The 19,485-nt window shown below is 40.0% G+C and overlaps 2 protein-coding genes across 10 annotated transcripts in view; one reads left to right on the plus strand and one right to left on the minus strand.

Moving 5' to 3' along the window:
• Nucleotides 1-19,485, plus strand: part of EBF3 (EBF transcription factor 3) — a gene marked incomplete at its 3' end in the record, with an annotated part of 663,555 nt that overhangs the window by 385,737 nt on the left and 258,333 nt on the right. The window lies entirely within an intron of this gene.
• Nucleotides 1-19,485, minus strand: part of MGMT (O-6-methylguanine-DNA methyltransferase) — a 183,811-nt gene that overhangs the window by 134,779 nt on the left and 29,547 nt on the right. For 7 of the 9 annotated variants that reach the window (XM_081863335.1, XM_081863338.1, XM_081863341.1 and 4 more), the window contains exon 3: nucleotides 5,231-5,355. The exons of the other annotated variants lie outside the window; for them this stretch is intronic. In XM_081863335.1, coding sequence (XP_081719461.1) covers nucleotides 5,231-5,355 — 125 coding nt within the window. The remainder of the gene's footprint in view (nucleotides 1-5,230; nucleotides 5,356-19,485) is intronic. 9 annotated transcript variants of the gene reach the window in all.

Genomic DNA, 19,485 nt, shown 5'->3' on the forward strand with positions numbered 1-19,485 from the left:
TTTCCAGTCATTCCATTCCTCGGCTTTTCACTTGTTCAGCTTCTTAACAGGCAGCCTATGTTCAATGGGGATCCCCAGCCCCACTGGGCTGTTTGGGTTATTTTTCCATCCTTTAGGTTTGGGTTTTTGCTTGCTATTTGTCCTTCTGATTTTGCATTTCTACAAACCTGCTAATACTTTTCCATCTGGTGTGTGGGTGTTGCCATTTTTAATTCATAAAGACTGCCATTCTGTGAACAGAGTTCACTATTAGTATATAAGAGATGACAAACAAACAACCAACAAAGAGCAGGCCCCTGATTTGTGCTGATGAAAGTGGGTCAAAGATGAGGATCACACTTCGCTGGTTCTCCACGAGTTAATCTACACATTTTGAAACACCACAGCCAGTAAAAGAAAAACAAAAACCCTGAATATTTTTGTGAACAAAATTTGAAGTTCTGTAGCCACCTCAAATGAGACACTCCATGCACATGGTTCCCACCTCTTTCACTATGTGCATAAAGACATCTTTGGAGCAAAATCAATGTTTGCTCCACTTTTAGAAGGTTTAGTTGATGTTCATTCACGAGTGCTGAAGACTCCCTTGTGTCACAAACAAGGAGACTTGGAGTGAGAGCTTTCTAAATGCTTCATCTACTCCAACCAGCTAGGGAGGGTAAGATGACTTTCTGGAAGAAGGCACAGGATAAGAAGATTTAAAAGTAATAACATGGATTCCATCAGGAGCAGGCATTGCAAGACTTATAATCCCTTGGTCATTAAAACGCACTACACACACAGAAGATTCTGCTCTGCTACTGACTTGCTGAAATGAAAAGTGATTTATCAGGCCAAAGGCGCACACAACCTTCAATGCTACTACTATGGAGGGGTTGTTTATAAAATGAAGCATTATTTATAAAATAAAAATAAAAATGAAGTAATAATGATTTGCAAAGAATTCCTGAAAACATTTCTGCAGTAGTTTTCAGAGTTGCACCATAAAAATCTTACTACATTTTGTTAATGATTGAAATAATTGGTGGACAAGGACATCTAAATCAGTGAGCGCAGCTACAAAAATAAAACTGAGCCTTAAAGTAACTGGCATGTGTTCACACAGGGACTTCAGTTTAACATTATTATTCTATTATACAACATTATTATTCTATTAGCCATTATCAGAAAGCTTCAAACCAAATTAGGTAAAACAGAAGTTGTTTATGTTCCTTATATATTATTCTTATTTATACAGGAAGAAAGTGATTAATGTACCCTTATTATTTTATCACCATTCAGATAACCTCATTTTGAAAAGGACAAAATCTCAAAAAAATTTTTTTGGGGGGGTGATTTTTAATTACTTTTTTGCCATATAAATTTACCAAACGCCAATCTTAGTACAGGGGAGTGGAAATAACTTGTAGCAATGGATGACCCTTGGAGTCATTGTATTTGGATACTCTGCCCGCCCCGCCCCCCCCCAAAAGGGATGCATCATATTGCCATCTTCTAGATTCCAACGCCAAACTGAAAGACCCAGGTTAAAAAATATATATAATACATACTGATTGTAACATGCAACATGATGCAAAATACCTCTGTGACTGTTGAGCACAAAGCATGTATAACCGTACTTGTATTCATTATAATTCTGTCTGACAGGAGTCCATTAATTTTTTTATGGTGTTTTTGTGTGTGTGTGCTTTCCCAATGTTCTTATTACAATGTTTACTAGCCAGTTTTTAAAACAAGAGGAAAGGAGACTCTGAGCCCTTTTTATTATTTTGTTCTTTCAAAGATAATGATCCTAGATATTTTAACAACTGTTTCCTATCAACAAGCGGAAGAGATTAAACGATACATTTCAGCCCAGATATTTATGAATAGTGTTAAATCGTTTAGGTCTTTGCCATTAGAAAGATAAAACAGGATGCATTTTGAAGATGTTAGCAGAAGCGACTGTAGAGGAGGAGATATATATATATATATTTGCTTTCGTAGATTTTCACGGGTACAGGAATGCAGGTTTTGGTGTCCTCGGGTGTCTTCCCGTGTAAAAGTTGGGGTGTCTAGGCGACGTTTCGACGAGGTCTCACTCGTCATCTTCAGGCTGGTGCTTTCGGCTTCTTGTTACTGGAACAGAGCAGGATCTCAGTGTTTGAGTTCCTATAAATACTGTAGAGGGGGTGTGGTGTATAGCCTCCAATGTTCTGGGCAGAGACCTCTCTGCCCAGAACATTGGAGGCTATACACCACACCCCCTCTACAGTATTTATAGGAACTCAAACACTGAGATCCTGCTCTGTTCCAGTAACAAGAAGCCGAAAGCACCAGCCTGAAGATGACGAGTGAGACCTCGTCGAAACGTCGCCTAGACACCCCAACTTTTACACGGGAAGACACCCGAGGACACCAAAACCTGCATATATATATATATATATATATATATATATATATATATATTCCATTAGTATAGGTACTTGTAAAAGCTCTGTGTGGCATTTAGACACTTATTACTTATAATTACACTTGTGAATGCTCAAGGAAAAAATGGAGGAGAGAGAGACTTGGGGGGGGGTTACATCTACTTTTGAAATCTGTGTAGAGCTCCAATGTTATTCAATAAATATATCCACCAATTAAACATGCTTTTATTTAAAAAAATTTTTTAAAGAGTTCCCTGATCAGTGCACTGATAATACCTGAGAGTACTGAGAGTAGGCGGCTAGGTGAGGAAGCTGGGGGGGGGGGCTGTCTTCCACCAGATAGGAATGACTGGGGATGAGTGGAGTCAGGAGGAACAAATCCGGGGCACTCTTCTCTCCACTATTAATAATGTTTTAAGCATTCACAAACGTATATGTGGCTAACAACTTCTTACGCATTCCTCCTTTCACACATGACGCCATGCATTTATGTGTCATATCAGGCACCTTCCCTCCTATGTGGCATGAATACATCATCCAAACACAGGGGAAGAATGATTTCCCCTTTGGAGTTACTGTTTTATACACTGGAGAATTTATGCAGATTTAATGAAATTGACTGAAACTCGTGCAATCGAATTAGACTGTGTGGCAATCCCTATCAAGACCAAGTTGCTGTGCTGGTTTCTTTCTTTCTTTTATAATTTCCTATTAACTGAGAGGCTCAGAAAACCAATGGAATTACTTTAAGGCAAGTAAGTCGGAAAATGTACTGACCTCCTGAGGTCCTCTGTCTGTTTGTGCTTTAGAAGCAAAAGCTGGGGGAAATACACAGTCTGGATCAGACATATTCTATACAACTGAGAAGTTATAACTCTGTAATATACAATATTTTCGCTAAAACGAAACTTTAGCAACTTCTGAGAAATACAGAATTATGTACCATGAAGTCACAGCAAGAAAGTCAGGTGCTGGGTGGCCACATTTCCTGGACCCAAAATCAACACAGCAAAATTCACATATACCCAGCAACATGTACACATACATAGCCCATTGCTACCAGTTTTCCTGTCACCAAAAGAAGAAGAAGAAGAAGAAGAGTTTGGATTTGATATCCCGCCTTTCACTCCCTTTAAGGAGTCTCAAAGCGGCTAACATTCTCCTTTCCCTTCCTCCCCCACAACAAACACTCTGTGAGGTGAGTGGGGCTGAGAGACTTCACAGAAGTGTGACTGGCCCAAGGTCACCCAGCAGCTGCATGTGGAGGAGCGGAGACGCGAACCCGGTTCCCCAGGATTACGAGACTACCGCTCTTAACCACTACACCACACTGGCTCTCAAAAAGTCATTGTTTCCCCCTTCTTCCTTTCCTTGACATCATGAATGTCCTTTTGGTATTTATCTTGCCTCCCCACATGGTCACAACTCTTCCCGGCGCCCAGAATCATTTCCAACAGCAACCCTACCAACACTCACACAGATCACAATTTCATCCTTCTATTAGCCAGGCCTATGAAAAAAACAATATAAATTATCACAAGTTTAGAACCAGCAGTCTACAAGCTCCCAGAGATAACAAATATGATGGGGCCAGGTATGTTCCTGGGAAGGGACAAGCAATTGTGACTTCCAAGGAGAGGAAAAGCTGTGTGTTTATTGTAGAGTTTGATATTGTAGCAACCCTAGTTCTGATAGGTGGCTAACCAATTCCACCGTAATCCTCTGAAAGGACACAATGAATTGAAAGTCTCTATTGTCCTCATTGCACATGTACTCTAGTAGCGTTTCTTGAATCTATACAGCCTGGTTAGCCACTCGCAACAGGGCTTGCACAGAAAGACATACAGTGGTACCTCAAATTAAGAACTTAATTCGTTCTGGAGGTCCGTTCTTAACCTAAAACTGTTCTTAAACTGAGGCACCACTTTAGCTAATGGGGCCGCCTCCTGCTGCCACCACACCACCGGAGCACGATTTCTATTCTCATCCTGAAGCAAAGTTCTTAACCCAAGTTACTATTTCTGGGTTAGAGGAGTCTTTAACCTGAAGCGTCTGTAACCTGAAGCTTCTGTAACCCGATGTACCACTGTATAGGGATAAAGAATCACGCCTGCTGTGTTGATTTTCACCAGTGTAGCCCAATCGTAGCTTTTGCATTGGTTCCTTGTCAGAAAGGTAGACAGAAATCTTTACGTACTTTCCACCACCACTGTTACCACCTCCAGCCTCTGCAGGAGCAGGATACCACCCCTGATTTGGACTTCAGAGACACACCGAATGCAGTCATATTTTCCAAGGTCTTCATGTCTCAGGGCAATATCAGGGAGAGTCCCAACTCTTGGGAGGTGCTACACTGAGTTTGCCTATTGGAACTATGCCTAGCCAGCTATGGAAGTTCTGGCTGCTTTCTCAGTTTCTCCAAGCCCAATACATGAGAAGGGAAGCCACCTCCCCTCTTCTTCCATGACTGAAAAATGGACAGGGACGCTTCCTGACCTTGTGCTCTGCTTGCCTTGCCAGATCCATTCTCTAGTGGTAGGATTTATAGACTCTCAATCATCACCCTATTTTTTAATGTTAAGGAATAACAACAATAAAGTCTTAGACTCGTTCTGCAGTCAGTGCCAAAGCATCAAGCTAGACTAGTTGACTGTTTCAAGCCATAAGGATGAGACCTTTAAAAATAAAAACATTAAAGTGAACATTGCAAAGCTATAGCAATAAATTAGTAAATATTTTTCATTCCAATTATATGAAAGGCTCTTTTTTAACTTTTAACATGCGTATATGAAAAAATAATCAGTGGAACACAGGCTTACCCATTTTGTAGCACAGCATTTTGCTCCAGGTGGATTTCATGGACCCCCAGCTTGCATCCAGATATCTCAATTTTCCCCAAAGGGCTGCCCAGCACCACAAACATCTTCTCACACTGAGAAAAAGCCTGTTAAAAATACAACCAAAGATGCATAAACAATTTCCCCAAGTATCAATAACTAGGCATATAAATGACATTTTATCATTATTCCAAACAGGAAAAAGAAAGTTGGACTTAGTCGTGCCAGCTGCGTAAGACCTTCATCCTAAGTAACTTAAGTTCATTGATTTTGAAGGGTCTGCTCTGAGTATGACTTAGCTGGGCATCACGTTTCATCATTAAACTTAATAATACCACCCCTCAAAAAAAAAATCACTTATAATATAGTTAATTAAAATTAATACATAAGGTGAGATAGCAGCTAAATAAAAGAAGTAAATCAAGTCAGAAATTTACTCAAGCTGCAAGTCAGCTCTTAAGGTGTGAACCTACCTAGAACTGGCATACCCATATATTGTCAAAAGGCATAATCATCAGGCTAAGTGAGAATTAAAGAATCCCAGAGTAACGAGCATGAGACTCTTAATCTCATGGGTTCCAAACATGGGTCAGGCAAAAAGATTCCTACATTGCTGGGGGTTGGACTAGATGATGCTCATGGTTCCTTCTGACTCTACAATTCTACGATCCTAACAAATCCACTGGTCCACATTAGATTTGCCAATAAGGTATTACAAAACATCAAGCTCTTGCCAGGATGAAAAATGCTGAAGGTGAGCATAACCTACTTTCAAAGGACAAATTTCCTACTGGTGTAAAGAAACGAAATCTGCTCCAAGCCAGAATTTGCAATAAATTCACCAACTGCCCACGCCCATTGGATGAAACGAAGGGACACAGCCCTTTTGGCTGTAACATCTCCTCCCAGCAAAACTCTCTGATTTACTGTTGAGAGAAAACCTGGGAAATAAATCCTTACCATTCTGGCTTCTGTTCCAGTAGTAAAGATTCTAGCTTGGAAAGAAGCTAGAGTTTGCATAACTGGATTTCACAGCAATTACACAACAGCCAATATTTTGAATGCTGAAATGATTAAATGGAAGTGTGGCATACCCTTAAGGGCATTTCTCTTGGCTTCACACACTGCTGAAATTACAAAGCCAGTGTGGCATGCCCAGGGTCTGGTGGCAACTACATTCAAATACTGATCCGTTGCCTGACATAAAGGGTGATCCTGATCACATGCTGCCTTTAAGATCAAGCTTAATTTTGACTGAATTTACCTGAAGCTAGGGAAATGGTTGGTTTTAATTGGACACAGAAAAGAAAATTGATTTTCATGGCTATTTGCAGATCAATTGAAAAATGAAATGAATTTCGTTTCATCCTCCCTTTTAACCTGAATAGGTATTTAAATAATAATGATCTGAACTAACTTATCAGTGGAGAAGAGGATTTCTCTGTGCTAACAGCAGAAGCAGTAAAGCCTGCTCTGTGGCCATCATAAATCACCCTCTAGCCTCACATGCTTATTTAAAAAATCTTGGCATTAATTCCTGTCTGCATCACAATTCACTTTTACTCTCTTCAATGCCAGCCTTGCCTATTACGGGAGCCAGAGATGCTGCATTGAGACTAGAGGGGCTGCATAGATCTATTGGACCTGGGGTAGCAAAGTTTAAATCTCAGCTCAGTCTCAATTCCTCATCTATAAAGTAAGAGCAATAGACCATGACCTGCATTATAGGATGGCTGTGGGAAAAGGATGAAAACCACTGCAAATTGCTTTTCAAACCATGAGCATTAAAAATTATTTTAAACTATTTTATGGCATGTAATATATTTCCCCCTATCATCTTAAAACTTTTTTGAGTTCTGCCCCACTTCTAAACTTCTTCTCTACTCAACACCAAGTGCCACAGCAGAAGATGCATAGCTTCTTGAATGCAGTCGGATGCTGCCTAGTGCAAGTACCTATGGATCAGGGCCCAAATTCAACACTGGTAATCAAGAAGTGGAATAGAACAAGACATCTCTGTCTGCTCCTAAAGTCACACAATCAGAAGAAAGCAAGGTAAAGGTAAAGGGACCCCTGACAATTAAGTCCAGTCGCGAATGACTCTGGGGTTGCGGCGCTCATCTTGCTGTAAAGGCCGAGGGAGCCGGCGTTCGTCCGCTTCTGCAGACAGTTTTTCTGGGTCATGGGGCCAGCATGACTAAGCCGCTTCTGGCGAAACCAGAGCAGCACATGGAAACAGCATTTACCTTCCTGCCAGAGCAGTACCTATTCATCTACTTGCACTGTGTGCTTTCAAACTGCTAGGTGGGCAGGAACTGGGACTGAACAACAGGCGCTCACCCTACCGCGGGGATTTGAACCGCTGACCTTTCAATCGGCAAGCCCAAGCGGCACAGTGGTTTAACCTACAGCGCCACCCGCGAAAGTACACAATTGCTAATGGGGCAAAGCAGGAGAGCAGTCACACCTACAAATCCAGTGTAGACCAATGAGGATTCAGTGGTAAAAAGTAGGAATGATCCTCCTACCCCACCCTGGAATCTAGCATTCCCCTTCCAGGTGTTTTGGCCCCCACAGTTTAAGGGCCATTGCAGTGGTCATAGATGGCTCTTTGCCTACAAAGCGTGTTCTCCATAACAGAGAGCACGTGTTGCGGTGGGGGCCTAAAGGCCACCCCACTATTGTTGGGCAAATTGGCCATGTGCTGTGATTGGGCAAGGAGTGTTGCTGGGGAGAATGTTATGTTGCTAAATGGTGGGAGGGGTCAGAGGTCTTAAATACAGGGCTCGCAGCCTGGGGCCTTCTCTTGGGCTGCGTGCACCAGATCACCCACCCACCCTCCCTGAAAAGGGGGGGGGGTTCGCTGTCCTCTGACCTTGCTATGCCTGTCATGGGGTCGTCTGCCTTGGGGCAGGGGCCTGGTAGGAATTTTGTCCATTTTGCTGATTGGCTGTTGCCATTTGGTTTTTGCCTACTGCGTAGCAAATAGTCACAACTTGTAAGGTTGGCGGTTAGGCATTGGTTAAAATTGGTTGGTGGAGGGGTAAGTGTCTACCCCTCCAATGGTGATGCGGAAAGGGAATTCTGTTAAAGGAATCCAGGGGCTTGCCATCCCTTTCGTCCTAGTCCCTGGCATCAGACTTGGGCTGTGCAAGCCCCAGGGGGCATGAGGGTGAGAAATGAGGGACTGGTGCCCAGCTTCATTTCTCCCCAATATGGTTCTCCCTGACTGGCTTCCGCTGGAATCCGGAAGTGAGTTCTCTCCCTGGGGCAAGGACAGATAATCGTAACCAATGCCTAAGCAACCACTCACGTGTGTGTATTTAAATGAAGTTGTGGCCAAATTCATGCCAAAAACCTTAAACAAAAATTGATGTGTGAAGTGTGAGTTATTGGGGTGGCCTGGGGGACCTCGACGCACAAATGATGTGTCCACACAGCTCAGGGTTACTCCTTCCACCACATGAACTCTCTCCTATAATTCGCTGTGTAAAAGATTCTAGAGGAATAGCCATATCAGTCTGTTGCAGCAAAAAGAGTCTTATGGTACCCCCTAAAGCTTTTGTGGACTATAGTCCACTTTAATTAGACACAAGACAAACTGCACCTAATGACAAGGGCCCTAGTCTACAGAAAGATCCACATATATTCACGTTCATCTTTAAGACTGTTATTCTTATAAACATGACATTTTTAAAAAGTATTTTAAATAAGGCAATAGCATGGGTGGAAAACATGGCTCCCAGCTTATTTTATTAAGGGGTTACTAGAGAACTATGGTGAACAAATCTCTTGCTTACTCTACCACAAGACTCATAAACAGCACCCTACTCATCCAGAATGCCTCGCTTCCTTCCACTTACCTTAGGGCTCTGTGTGAGGTCCATGTAAGTGCCTAACACCTACATGACTGCCCTCAGATACTTGCCATTAATAAGAACCCCTCTTTTTTGACTTTCCAATCCTCAGCCCACCAACACAGTTGCTTCCAGTTCCTACAGAATATTAGATTTTTTTGTCCTATCCAATTTCCCCATTCCTAACAAAAGCTACTAATTGTGCTCCCTGAGAAATGGGAATGCTTGAAAATATTATTTTAACAGCTTAGTGAATCACTGCTAGTCTTCACCATAAACCCCTCTTGATTGCAGCAGGATCCTGTTAAACACATTCTCAAATATACAAAATGAAAAAAAAAGCTATTGTTTGGATTGTTTAGGGTGGTAAGTAGCTGGGAAGTTTAACATACAACATGAAAACATGGAACACATCCTGGGTTTGTCTGGCACCTTGCTTTTATAGAATTTGAGAACAGACACTTTTCAGCTACCATCGTACACATAAGGCACAGGCTTGTCTTACTCCTGGGCACTGTCAACAGTATACTAGCCCCTGCAACATAAAACAAGATAATTTTACAGCTACCAGCTAGACACAGTACTGCAGAGTGACAGTTTGTCATGAAGCAGTAAGGACTGTGGCAGTATGGTTTGAGCACAAATGTCAGTTTTTAAACTGTTATGTCTTGGCAAGCATCAGCTTAAAATGTGTCATGCCATCCCAGAATCTTACTCTCTGTAGTACACTAAAGTTAGGCTAATCCTGCCATCATTTAGCAAATTTGCAACCTGTTGGAGTAAGAAATGACTGCACTCTGTTACGTGTTTGTCAGCTACAAGATGTCTTAATTCTTGTATATAAATTCTGAATCAGTTTTACGTACACTAGTAAAACAAGGGACATGGCAAGAAAATTACTCACAAAGCAAGCAAGGATTGATTAGCTATTGCAAAGTCTTGTAAAGTACATAAATATTGTGCCAAGCAATTAGAACCTTACTTTTTATATTACTTTTTAATATTTTTTATGTAAGGCATTTATACCCTTTAGCCAAAGTGGCTGCTAGAGCAGCTTATAAAAATCAGCACTAAGACAGTCCCTGCCCTCAGGAGGCTCACCATCTAAGACATGACACGTGAGGAAAAATAATGGGACGGAGGAGGGGAGAGCAAACTCAAGCACAAATTCTGAAAGTCATAGAGTTGTGTCTATGTGGATTCTGGTTATCTAGAAGAGAAGCAACTTCTTGCAGATGCCAATGATGGTTCAGGCCGTGATAAAGAACAGTCGCTTCAGCAAAAACATTCTTCACATCAGATCTGGAACACAACAGATGAAGACTTCCAGGCCAGGAAACAGTGCAGCTCTTCATTTAGCAATCAGCTGAGGGCCTATTTGTGTGTTTCCCGCTCCACCACCCAGGAAGCACTTTTATTTTTGGGATTTAGGTAGCCAGTAGCCCCACTAGTCTGGGGCTAGTTCTCTGCAAAAATTATATTTATATTGGGGGAAGGGGAGAAGGAATACAGAGTCAGCACAGGCTTAAATATTTAGAATTACAATGATAAATAGTTTTACAACTTCATACAACAACTATGTATGCTTACAAACACTAGTTATCAACTGCTGTTTCAATTGAACATGGTATAGCTATTACACCAATTGTGTACGTACAATACGCATCTGCTAACGCCTCAATATTATTATGTCTTAGGAATATAAGCTATAATGCTCAATATAGCTTTTTTCCATTTAAAATCTTACTTCTGCGAACCTTGGGATTTCTCCAAACTTTGCCTTTTCGTGACAAAGATACTGTGCTACATATCAACTGGAACTTGGAGAACCGAGTGTATTATCATATATATATAATATACTGGGGTCAGCAAACTTTTTCAGCAGGGGGCTGGTCCACTGTCCCTCAGACCTTGTGGGGGGCCAGACTATATTTTGGAGGGAAAAAATGAACGAATTCCTATGCCCAACAAATAACCCAGAGATGCATTTTAAATAAAAGGACACATTCTACTCATGTAAAAACACACTGATTCCCGGACCATCCGCTGGCCGGATTTAGAAGGCGATTGGGCCAGATCCGGCCCCTGGGCCTTAGTTTGTCTACCCATGATGTATACCAACGTATAGGCCTACCCATCCTGCAAACCACAACCTGCTGCAGTTCCACAACCCCCTCATGCAAATAGGAGCTCCTCCCATTAGGCCTAATTTCTGCAGGGTAGGTGGCGGTGGCAACTAGGGAGAACAGTGCTCTTGCAAACAAACAGATAGAATCATAGAATCATAGAGTTGGAAGAGACCACAAGGGCCACCGAGTCCAACCCCCTGCCAAGCAGGAAACACCATCAGAGCACTCCTGACATATGGTTGTCAAGCCTCTGCTTAAAGACCTCCAAAGAAGGAGACTCCACCACACTCCTTGGCAGCAAATTCCACTGTCAAACAGCTCTTACTGTCAGATGTATCATAAGCACGAGCAATCATCAGGTGAAGAGGCAAATTTTGCAAAAATTTCCTTCCATAATATTAATCTATATTAAATTTCTAAATTGGCTATTTTAAAATTGGCAACATTCTGAAACGCTTCCTTTTAACTTCTGTTGAAAAGAGATCCTTTAATGACAAACCAAAACTGCCTTTTATCTTCATTTTGGGTTTATATAAATGAACCATTCGAGGAATTCTGATTAGGTAATGTATGAACTCTACCTGTGCTCTCATTTTCCATTACAGTACTTACAAATATTTTGTGTCAAAGTCTCTCATAAGTGTAAACTTTACTAAGTACAGAAGAAATTAGCCTAAAATTGGTTCTCCAGCAAAAAGGAACTCCTATAACTTTGCTACTGAAGTTGATACCCAAATGAATTCATCAGAACAGAGTGCTATGTTCATAGCTCATTATGGCTAAATGCTATGTGTAAAACAACTGGAGTGCCCCTTTTAGCCAACAGAATTAAATCTTCTTTGTCATTAATAAATAAATGAGTAACAAAAAAGTGTTCATTTCAGAAGGTTTATCTGTGAGAATATTAGGATGATTTACGACTGAACGTTCTGTTAAAAAAAAAAAAGCTTTCCATTTTCCAGGCTTGCTCCTGTGACTTTGAAAAAGCATATACAGTGGTACCTCAGGTTAAGTACTTAATTCGTTCCAGAGGTCCGTTCTTAACCTGAAACTGTTCTTAACCTGAAGCACCACTTTAGCTAATGGGGCAGCCTCCTGCTGCCGCTGCACCACCGAAACACGATTTCTGTTCTCATCCTGAAGCAAAGTACTTAACCCGAGGTAATAGTTCTGGGTTAGCGGAGTCTGTAACCTGAAGTGTATGTAACCTGAGGTACCATTGTATGTCTCAATGGCACGGTGCCCCTTTGAGGGCTAAAGTTCTCCAGATTACACCCCCCCAAAAGAGGTAACACATAAATGCAGATGTTGCACTGAATTTACTAGCCCAAGGTTCAGGTGGTAGGCAATGCTTTAGCACCAGCGCTGCAATTTTGTGTCCTAAATTAGGCACCTAAAGCCCACGAGCTTTCACATGGCTTGGTAACTTACACATAAAATGTCCACCTTTTTACTCTTTCTACAGTAATTCAGTCTAAATGCAGCCAATATTTCCAGGACTAGCATGTACTTTCCATATGATTAGATACTGTCAGTATTTAATTTTGCATTTATAAGCCTTTGTTACAGTAAATACTTCAAAATGATATGCTATTATAATTGACTAGGCCTTAAAAGCAGGAGGAAAGTTCAATTTCAATTTAATGGTTTCAGCTCTTAGGTCTTTCTGTACTCTGCTGTTGCACAGGGAGTGTTGAAAACATTCTGCATCTATGGCTCCTTATTTCTAAGGAAATTTAAAATATACTTTACGTGGTATAGGTAGGAGGGAGGAAATTAAGTTAATGTTCACCCACAGTTTATCACTGAAAATATTTGTAGAAGGGCATAGAAAATAGTAATTCAATTTTTTAAAAAAAATTAAAGGTAGAACATTTTAATCCAGTATATATTGATCCAACTTTGGTTACCACAATAAAATTTAAACTTCCAAGAGAACAGCCCCCAACTTTCTATAGGAATAATAAAAAGTTTCTACATTGAAACTGAGCAATACAAGTCAACAAAATGAAGAAGGAACACAGAACAAATGCTAAAACAATACACACCAAAATGGTAGAGGTCCTTCAGAACTTAGGATAGATGACAAGCATGAGGTTATTTTCTCCAAGATAAACCACTATTTCAATAACAGAAAATGCCTATCATAGCTGTGATGATGCTGTATTTGGTTTTCTATGACAGAAGCCATTTAAACATTTTATTCCAAAATTCCTGAGGCAGAGAATTTTAATCTATAAAATGAAAATAGCAATATGGAAACCTAAGGTGAATTTATTACTGACATTTGTTAAGGACTGGAAATTTCTTATGGACATTTTTGCATGAAATAGAAAATGAACTGGATTTGAAGACTGAAAAAATACTGGTTTATAGAACATATAATGGTTGAATCTTAAGGAATGAATATAATATGTACTTGCAGGGCAGAGATCTGGAAGTCCTTTTATTTTCTTCTTCTTTATCCTTCTTTAGTTTTTTAATTTCTTTTCCCTTTCTCTTGCTTTTTTCTTTCAGTTTCTCCTTTTCTCCTTTCCTTGTCTTTTCTTCCTTCTGACTTTCTCTTTTGGACTAAGTAGTTTTTTTAAAAAAATCTCAGTATATTATAAATAAGATACTTTGTAATGGGTATGTATTTTTGTATATCTTTGAATAAGTTTCAATAAAAAAAGGAAAACCAAGGTGAATTTGACAACATTTAAAAAATGTGATGACTGTATCACGAAACTGTTGCTTTTGCCACCTGAACCTTGAGAATGCATCTTGTATTCACCCGTTCTGAAACCCACATCCCACCTTAGAACATTCACGACCTATTTTTCTTGTGATGAAGTAAATTTTCTTAACTAACCATTGGAAGAGTTCAATTACTCTGAATCATCTAGGCCCGCAGCTTCAAGTGTTCTCTGCTGTACAGCCAGACTTTCAGTATGAATTTCATAGAATTAGAGAATCATCTGAGAAGGCAGCTACAATCTCTTTCAGAGTGAGATTTAGCAACTGATTCTCATGCATATATAATTTAAAACTGAGCTACTAAACTACCCTGTACATGGAGGATTGCCCTTGACTGTGGTTTGGAATCTTAGAATCAGAATTGCAGAGCTGGAAGCGACCACAAGAGCCAGCCACTCCAACCTCCTGCAGTGCACGGGATATTTTGCCCAACGTGGGGCTTGAACTCATGGCCTCGAGACTGCACTTGCTGTACACACCAGAGCAAGGTGGGGCAAGGATGTCTTCACTTGATGCGCGTTACCTGATTAGTTTCATTGTGGCTGCAACATCCCTAAACTCCAGTTCAATGAAACTGTGTGGCCTCTGCATGTGCAACAGCTGCTTGAAATGTACACACTTCAGCTTAACTGCGGCTTGCATTTTCAAGATGGGTGGCATATAAATTATTATTAAAATTATTTCAAATTGGATGAAACGTGGTTTGAGGTAAAGCACATCAAACAGGAGTATTTCTCAAGAAACCATAGGATTGATATGGACCGTGGTTGACGTTATGTGTACTCAGCTTCGAGCACCAGTGATGGAAAGCACGCCAAAGTCAGAGAAAATGCCAATGTGTACACAACCTAAGTTGGAGGTGGGAAGGGAGAAAAAAACCCATGCCTTTAACAGCTTGGGTCTACCATATATCAGAGACTCATTTCTTTGTGACTGATTTAGCAGAAAGAACATAGAGCTGCTCCTTCCGCTGGAATCAACAAGGCAGTGCACACATGCATAAGGGTTGCAGTGTGTGTTTTGGTTAACATCTGAAATCAGGCCCCAGTCTTCTAGAACAAACAGTCTATGTGTTGCCTTGAATTCAGCTAAAGCTGAATTTCTGGACAAAATATATCCAGATGTGCCAGTATTGCTCAAGGGCAACATCACTTTTGACAGTAGTGATGCTGCAATGCCTCCGTCAGGTTGTGACGGATGTTTCATTCACATACACGCCACACACTTTAGTTAAAAAGAAAACTATACAACAGAGACAAAATCTCTCAGCACGCTTATTTCCATCACAGAACAAAGCTATGAATGATAATTCTCAGCGGTCGCTAAAGTTTTTCTCTCACTCGAAATATTAACTATTTGCCAAAAAAGATTGTAATTTTTTTTCCTTAAAAGGAACAAAACATTGTGAATCAATAAGACTCCAGGGAATTGCTTCTTCGTTGTAATCATGACCAAAAAACCAACTTAAACTGTAATGCTTAAAATATTCTCAACAAGTTTTAGTATTTCCACACTTTCTTATTTTAGTTTTGTATTCCATTTCAATGTAGTAATTCTTATTTCAGTAAATGCCTGAAAAAGAAATGTGCAACAAAATAATGCCTTTTCGGGTGTATGCAAAACTTATATGCAATTTTGTTTTTATAATTGTACTGTAACTGAATCAAGTATTGTCTTTCTCCCACTTCCATAATCACAAAACTTTGAATGTAGCAAATCATCTTTCCGATCTTCCCCCCAAAACAGAAGTGGCAACTAGATCTGGATGGTGGGCCAGGTCACTATCCCCCCACATATTCGCAAGCAAAGTTTGATTGGGGAGCAGAATCATCCATAAGTCAATCACCTGACATCACACTGCTGCATGAGGTAGTATTTTGGCACATCTGATGGTTTTCTGATGTGCAAAGCTTTGCAAGCACTGCTGATACAAGCTCCTGCCCACCTAGCAGTTCAAAAGCACGGCAAAGTGCAAGTAGATAAATAGGTACCACTGTGGTGGGAAGGTAAACGGCGGTTCCGTGCGCTGCTCTGGTTCGCCAGAAGCGGCTTAGTCATGCTGGCCACATGACCCGGAAGCTGTACGCCGGCTCCTTTGGCCAGTAAAGCGAGATGAGCGCCGCAACCCCAGAGTCGTCCGCGACTGGATCTAACCGTCAGGGGTCCCTTTACCTAAAACTTACAACTGCGGTTGAAACTCAATCTTAGGCTACAATCCCATACACACATTACTGGAAATAAAGCCAGAAGAACACAATGGACTTCTGAACTGGGTGTGGGGCTGTGTGCTATGTGCAATGGGAAGATAGAAAGGCAGACGTGTCAAAGACCCAACTCCATTAAATATAAAGGGGACACACCCAGGACTCAATAATAACTCTTGTTTGAACATTCTAAGGTTTAATAGAAGCCTGGAAAGGCAAGAGAAAAACCAACAAAACAATATGCAGGAGTTTCATTTTAAGCTTTCCTAAACCACCAATATCTAAACATTGTCTACTCGCAAAATATCAAGTTTCAGGACTATACAGAACATGAACACAAACTGTCATTAACAAGCTCATGAGATTTCCCATGAGCTTGAGAAAGTCAAAGAATGTAGCATTGGCTGAAGAAATGAACTTCTGAAGAAACAATGGTTTTCTTCCTTTTTTTGAAAAAATAGCTTTCTATTCCTTATTATTGCAAATTTATCCCAGAGTGTGTGTGTGTGGGGGGGAATGCCTGGTGACATGTCAGAAGTGATACCAAATAAGGTATCAGTTGGACAGGAATCTTATTCAGCAGCTATGAAGCTCATCGCCCCATGACGTATGCATAATAAATTTTAAAAATGGTTTAAAAATGGAAAATGAAAAAATAATGCAGAGTTTGGTTAATTTTACACAAGGTGCAGAATCCAGTTTTTCTCCTTGGTGCTGAATTTATTTTGAGAGGATGGGGAATATGTAGGATCCACAAAGTCTTGGTCATAACTAAGTTGCAAAGAATACATATCTGTATGTCTGCTTTAGTGCTAGTTTAAAAAAAGAAGAAGAAAAAAGCATGCATGAGCAATGAAATAGAGGCTTAATATATTAAAGCTAGCCTCAAGTGTACCAGCTTTTCTATCAAGATTTGTGTGTCTAAATTAGTATGATCTTCCTCAAACATTTATTTTTGAAAAGAAACAGAAAGGTGCTCCTATACTTAAATTCAAAAGGCCTTTTGAAAACGAAGAAAAAGTTACTATCACAGGATGAAGAAGTCTTTGATAATTAGCTATTTTTAAAATACAAGCAATCTAACCTGCTAATGAGCAAAATAACTTTTAAAACATCTGATTAAAACAGAAGAAATAGATTATGCTAATGACTTTACCCAGTTACCTCTTCTATAGATCTTTTAGCACCAACTATTAATTATATCATAATGAAAGCACAAAGTCTAGACTAATTGAGTTTGTGAGTCATCTACCTGGAAGGGGAACTTTTTTGTGAGGGCAAAGTGAATGATCCCAAACGTAAACTAAACAGAGTACATTTTGGTTTCACCTTCAGCTCTTTGAAAGTCAAAATAATATTTATACTCTCAACTTTTTTCTCCTTCGCTAACTATTAGTTTTAAGAATATAAAAATGTAAGAAGAGCTTGCCAGTTTTGGGCCAATGGCTCACATAGTCCAGCATCCTGTTTTCACAGTAGCCTACCGGATGCCTATGAGAAACCCGCAAGCACGACCTGAGCAAATGTTATTCAGAAACACACTGCCTCTGGTCATCAAACAGTTTCCTTCTAACATCAATACATTACTCGAAAGCAATGTAGTATATTAGTTAACAGTGATAGCTGCCTTTTGTGTAAGATGAGATTAAATTCACAAACCTTGATCATAATTCCAAAAAAATATATATTCATTTTCTTTAAAATGAAAAAGTCTAGCAATTCTGGATGGTTGTTTATTTACCACTAATGGGAAAACATATTTTACAAATTATACAATGAGCAGCAAGGTCTTCACTTCAGTGGAGGCAAATCCAACCAGTTTCAGGCATGGGGGCAGATTTGTGTCCAACACAACAGTGTTTATGTGTAGCACTCAAAATAAATTAAAAAATTAAAAAATTGTCTGGGTATAAGCTTTCGAAAGCTTATAGAGACCAACCCAAAACAAACTTAGTTGGTCTCTAAGGTGCTACTGGACAATTTTTATTTATTTTATTTATTTCAACTGCATCAGACCAACACGGCTACCTACCTGAATCTAGTATGTGTAGCACTGTTATTTTTCCCTGAAGGAGAAAATAGGATCCATTCGACTTCATACGGAAGAGAACTAATGGGTTATCTAACACTTCAGCATCATCCCAAGTTCTTTCCTAGTTTCCCATTCTTCTTCAAAGCCCATTCTGATAAAGCCTTTCCTGCTCTACCAGGTTTTCATCCTTTCGTTGCTAAATGCTGCCAATTTATTCTAACCAGATCCTGTCCCTCATGTACAACTTGGACTTTAAGCCCCAGGGCCATGTCACGTCTCTGTTCTGCATGATACCTTGCATGCTGCCAGCAGTAAATATTAAACTACCAGCCTTACAACCTACTCATATACAAACAACAGATTCTGGAAAACACCTGACATTAAAACATTTAACTTGATATTCACTTGGGGGTTTGCAGCTCACAAAATGACCTAGACCTATGACTCTGTTTCTCTGATTCCACAAAGAATCAAGGAAATCTTTCAGTAGCATAGAGAGTATCCAGAGAACCAACACAGCAGACAATGCCCAAACTACTGAAATCCCATCATGGATTTTAAGGGATATCAAGAAGAGAAGAAACTAATTAAAGTTGAAATATCCTGAATATAATCTTTATCTGTTGACTCAGCTCAAGAGATTAAATCCCTATATACTTGGTTATATGAGAGAAAGAGAGAGAGATTAGTGATCCCTTCCCAGCTGTTAAGGAGCAATACCTGAATATAGATTTCTTGTGGGAGTCCATAAGAGAAGACAAAACATGTGATTGGAATGATGTCAGTTCCCCAAAGACACCAACTCATACTTACACAGAAAGAAAGACATCTCCATACCTTTATATATACACAAGAGGAAATATAACAGAATGATGCCTTTATTAGTGCCCAAAGCGAAAGAATAATGGATTACAATAGTTCATCTTGGCAATAGACAGAGTTGAAAGTAACATGAGCAGCTGATGTACAACATTTCTAATGCCGTTACATGAATATGCTTCTTCCATGAATGCAGCGCTTCCAGTCCTATTTTTACCAAACTCTTCCAAAGTCCAAGAAACCAAGTCCTGAAACATTCAGTATGACTTGTAAGACATTTCTGTCAATACTATTAGTCAGAATATTTGAATAAGAAAGGTAGAAAAAATAAAATCAAAACTAGAAACTAGTTGAGGGGAATACAAAATTTTGTTGTTTATTTCTATTTGTTTAAATTGAACAGAATAAACACAGGGCTCCTTCTGCCCAAGAAATCGACTGCAATCCAGCAGAGGCTCCC

This window comes from Podarcis erhardii (genome assembly GCF_964252035.2).
Source record: "Podarcis erhardii genome assembly, chromosome: 5".
Lineage (NCBI taxonomy): Eukaryota > Metazoa > Chordata > Lepidosauria > Squamata > Lacertidae > Podarcis > Podarcis erhardii.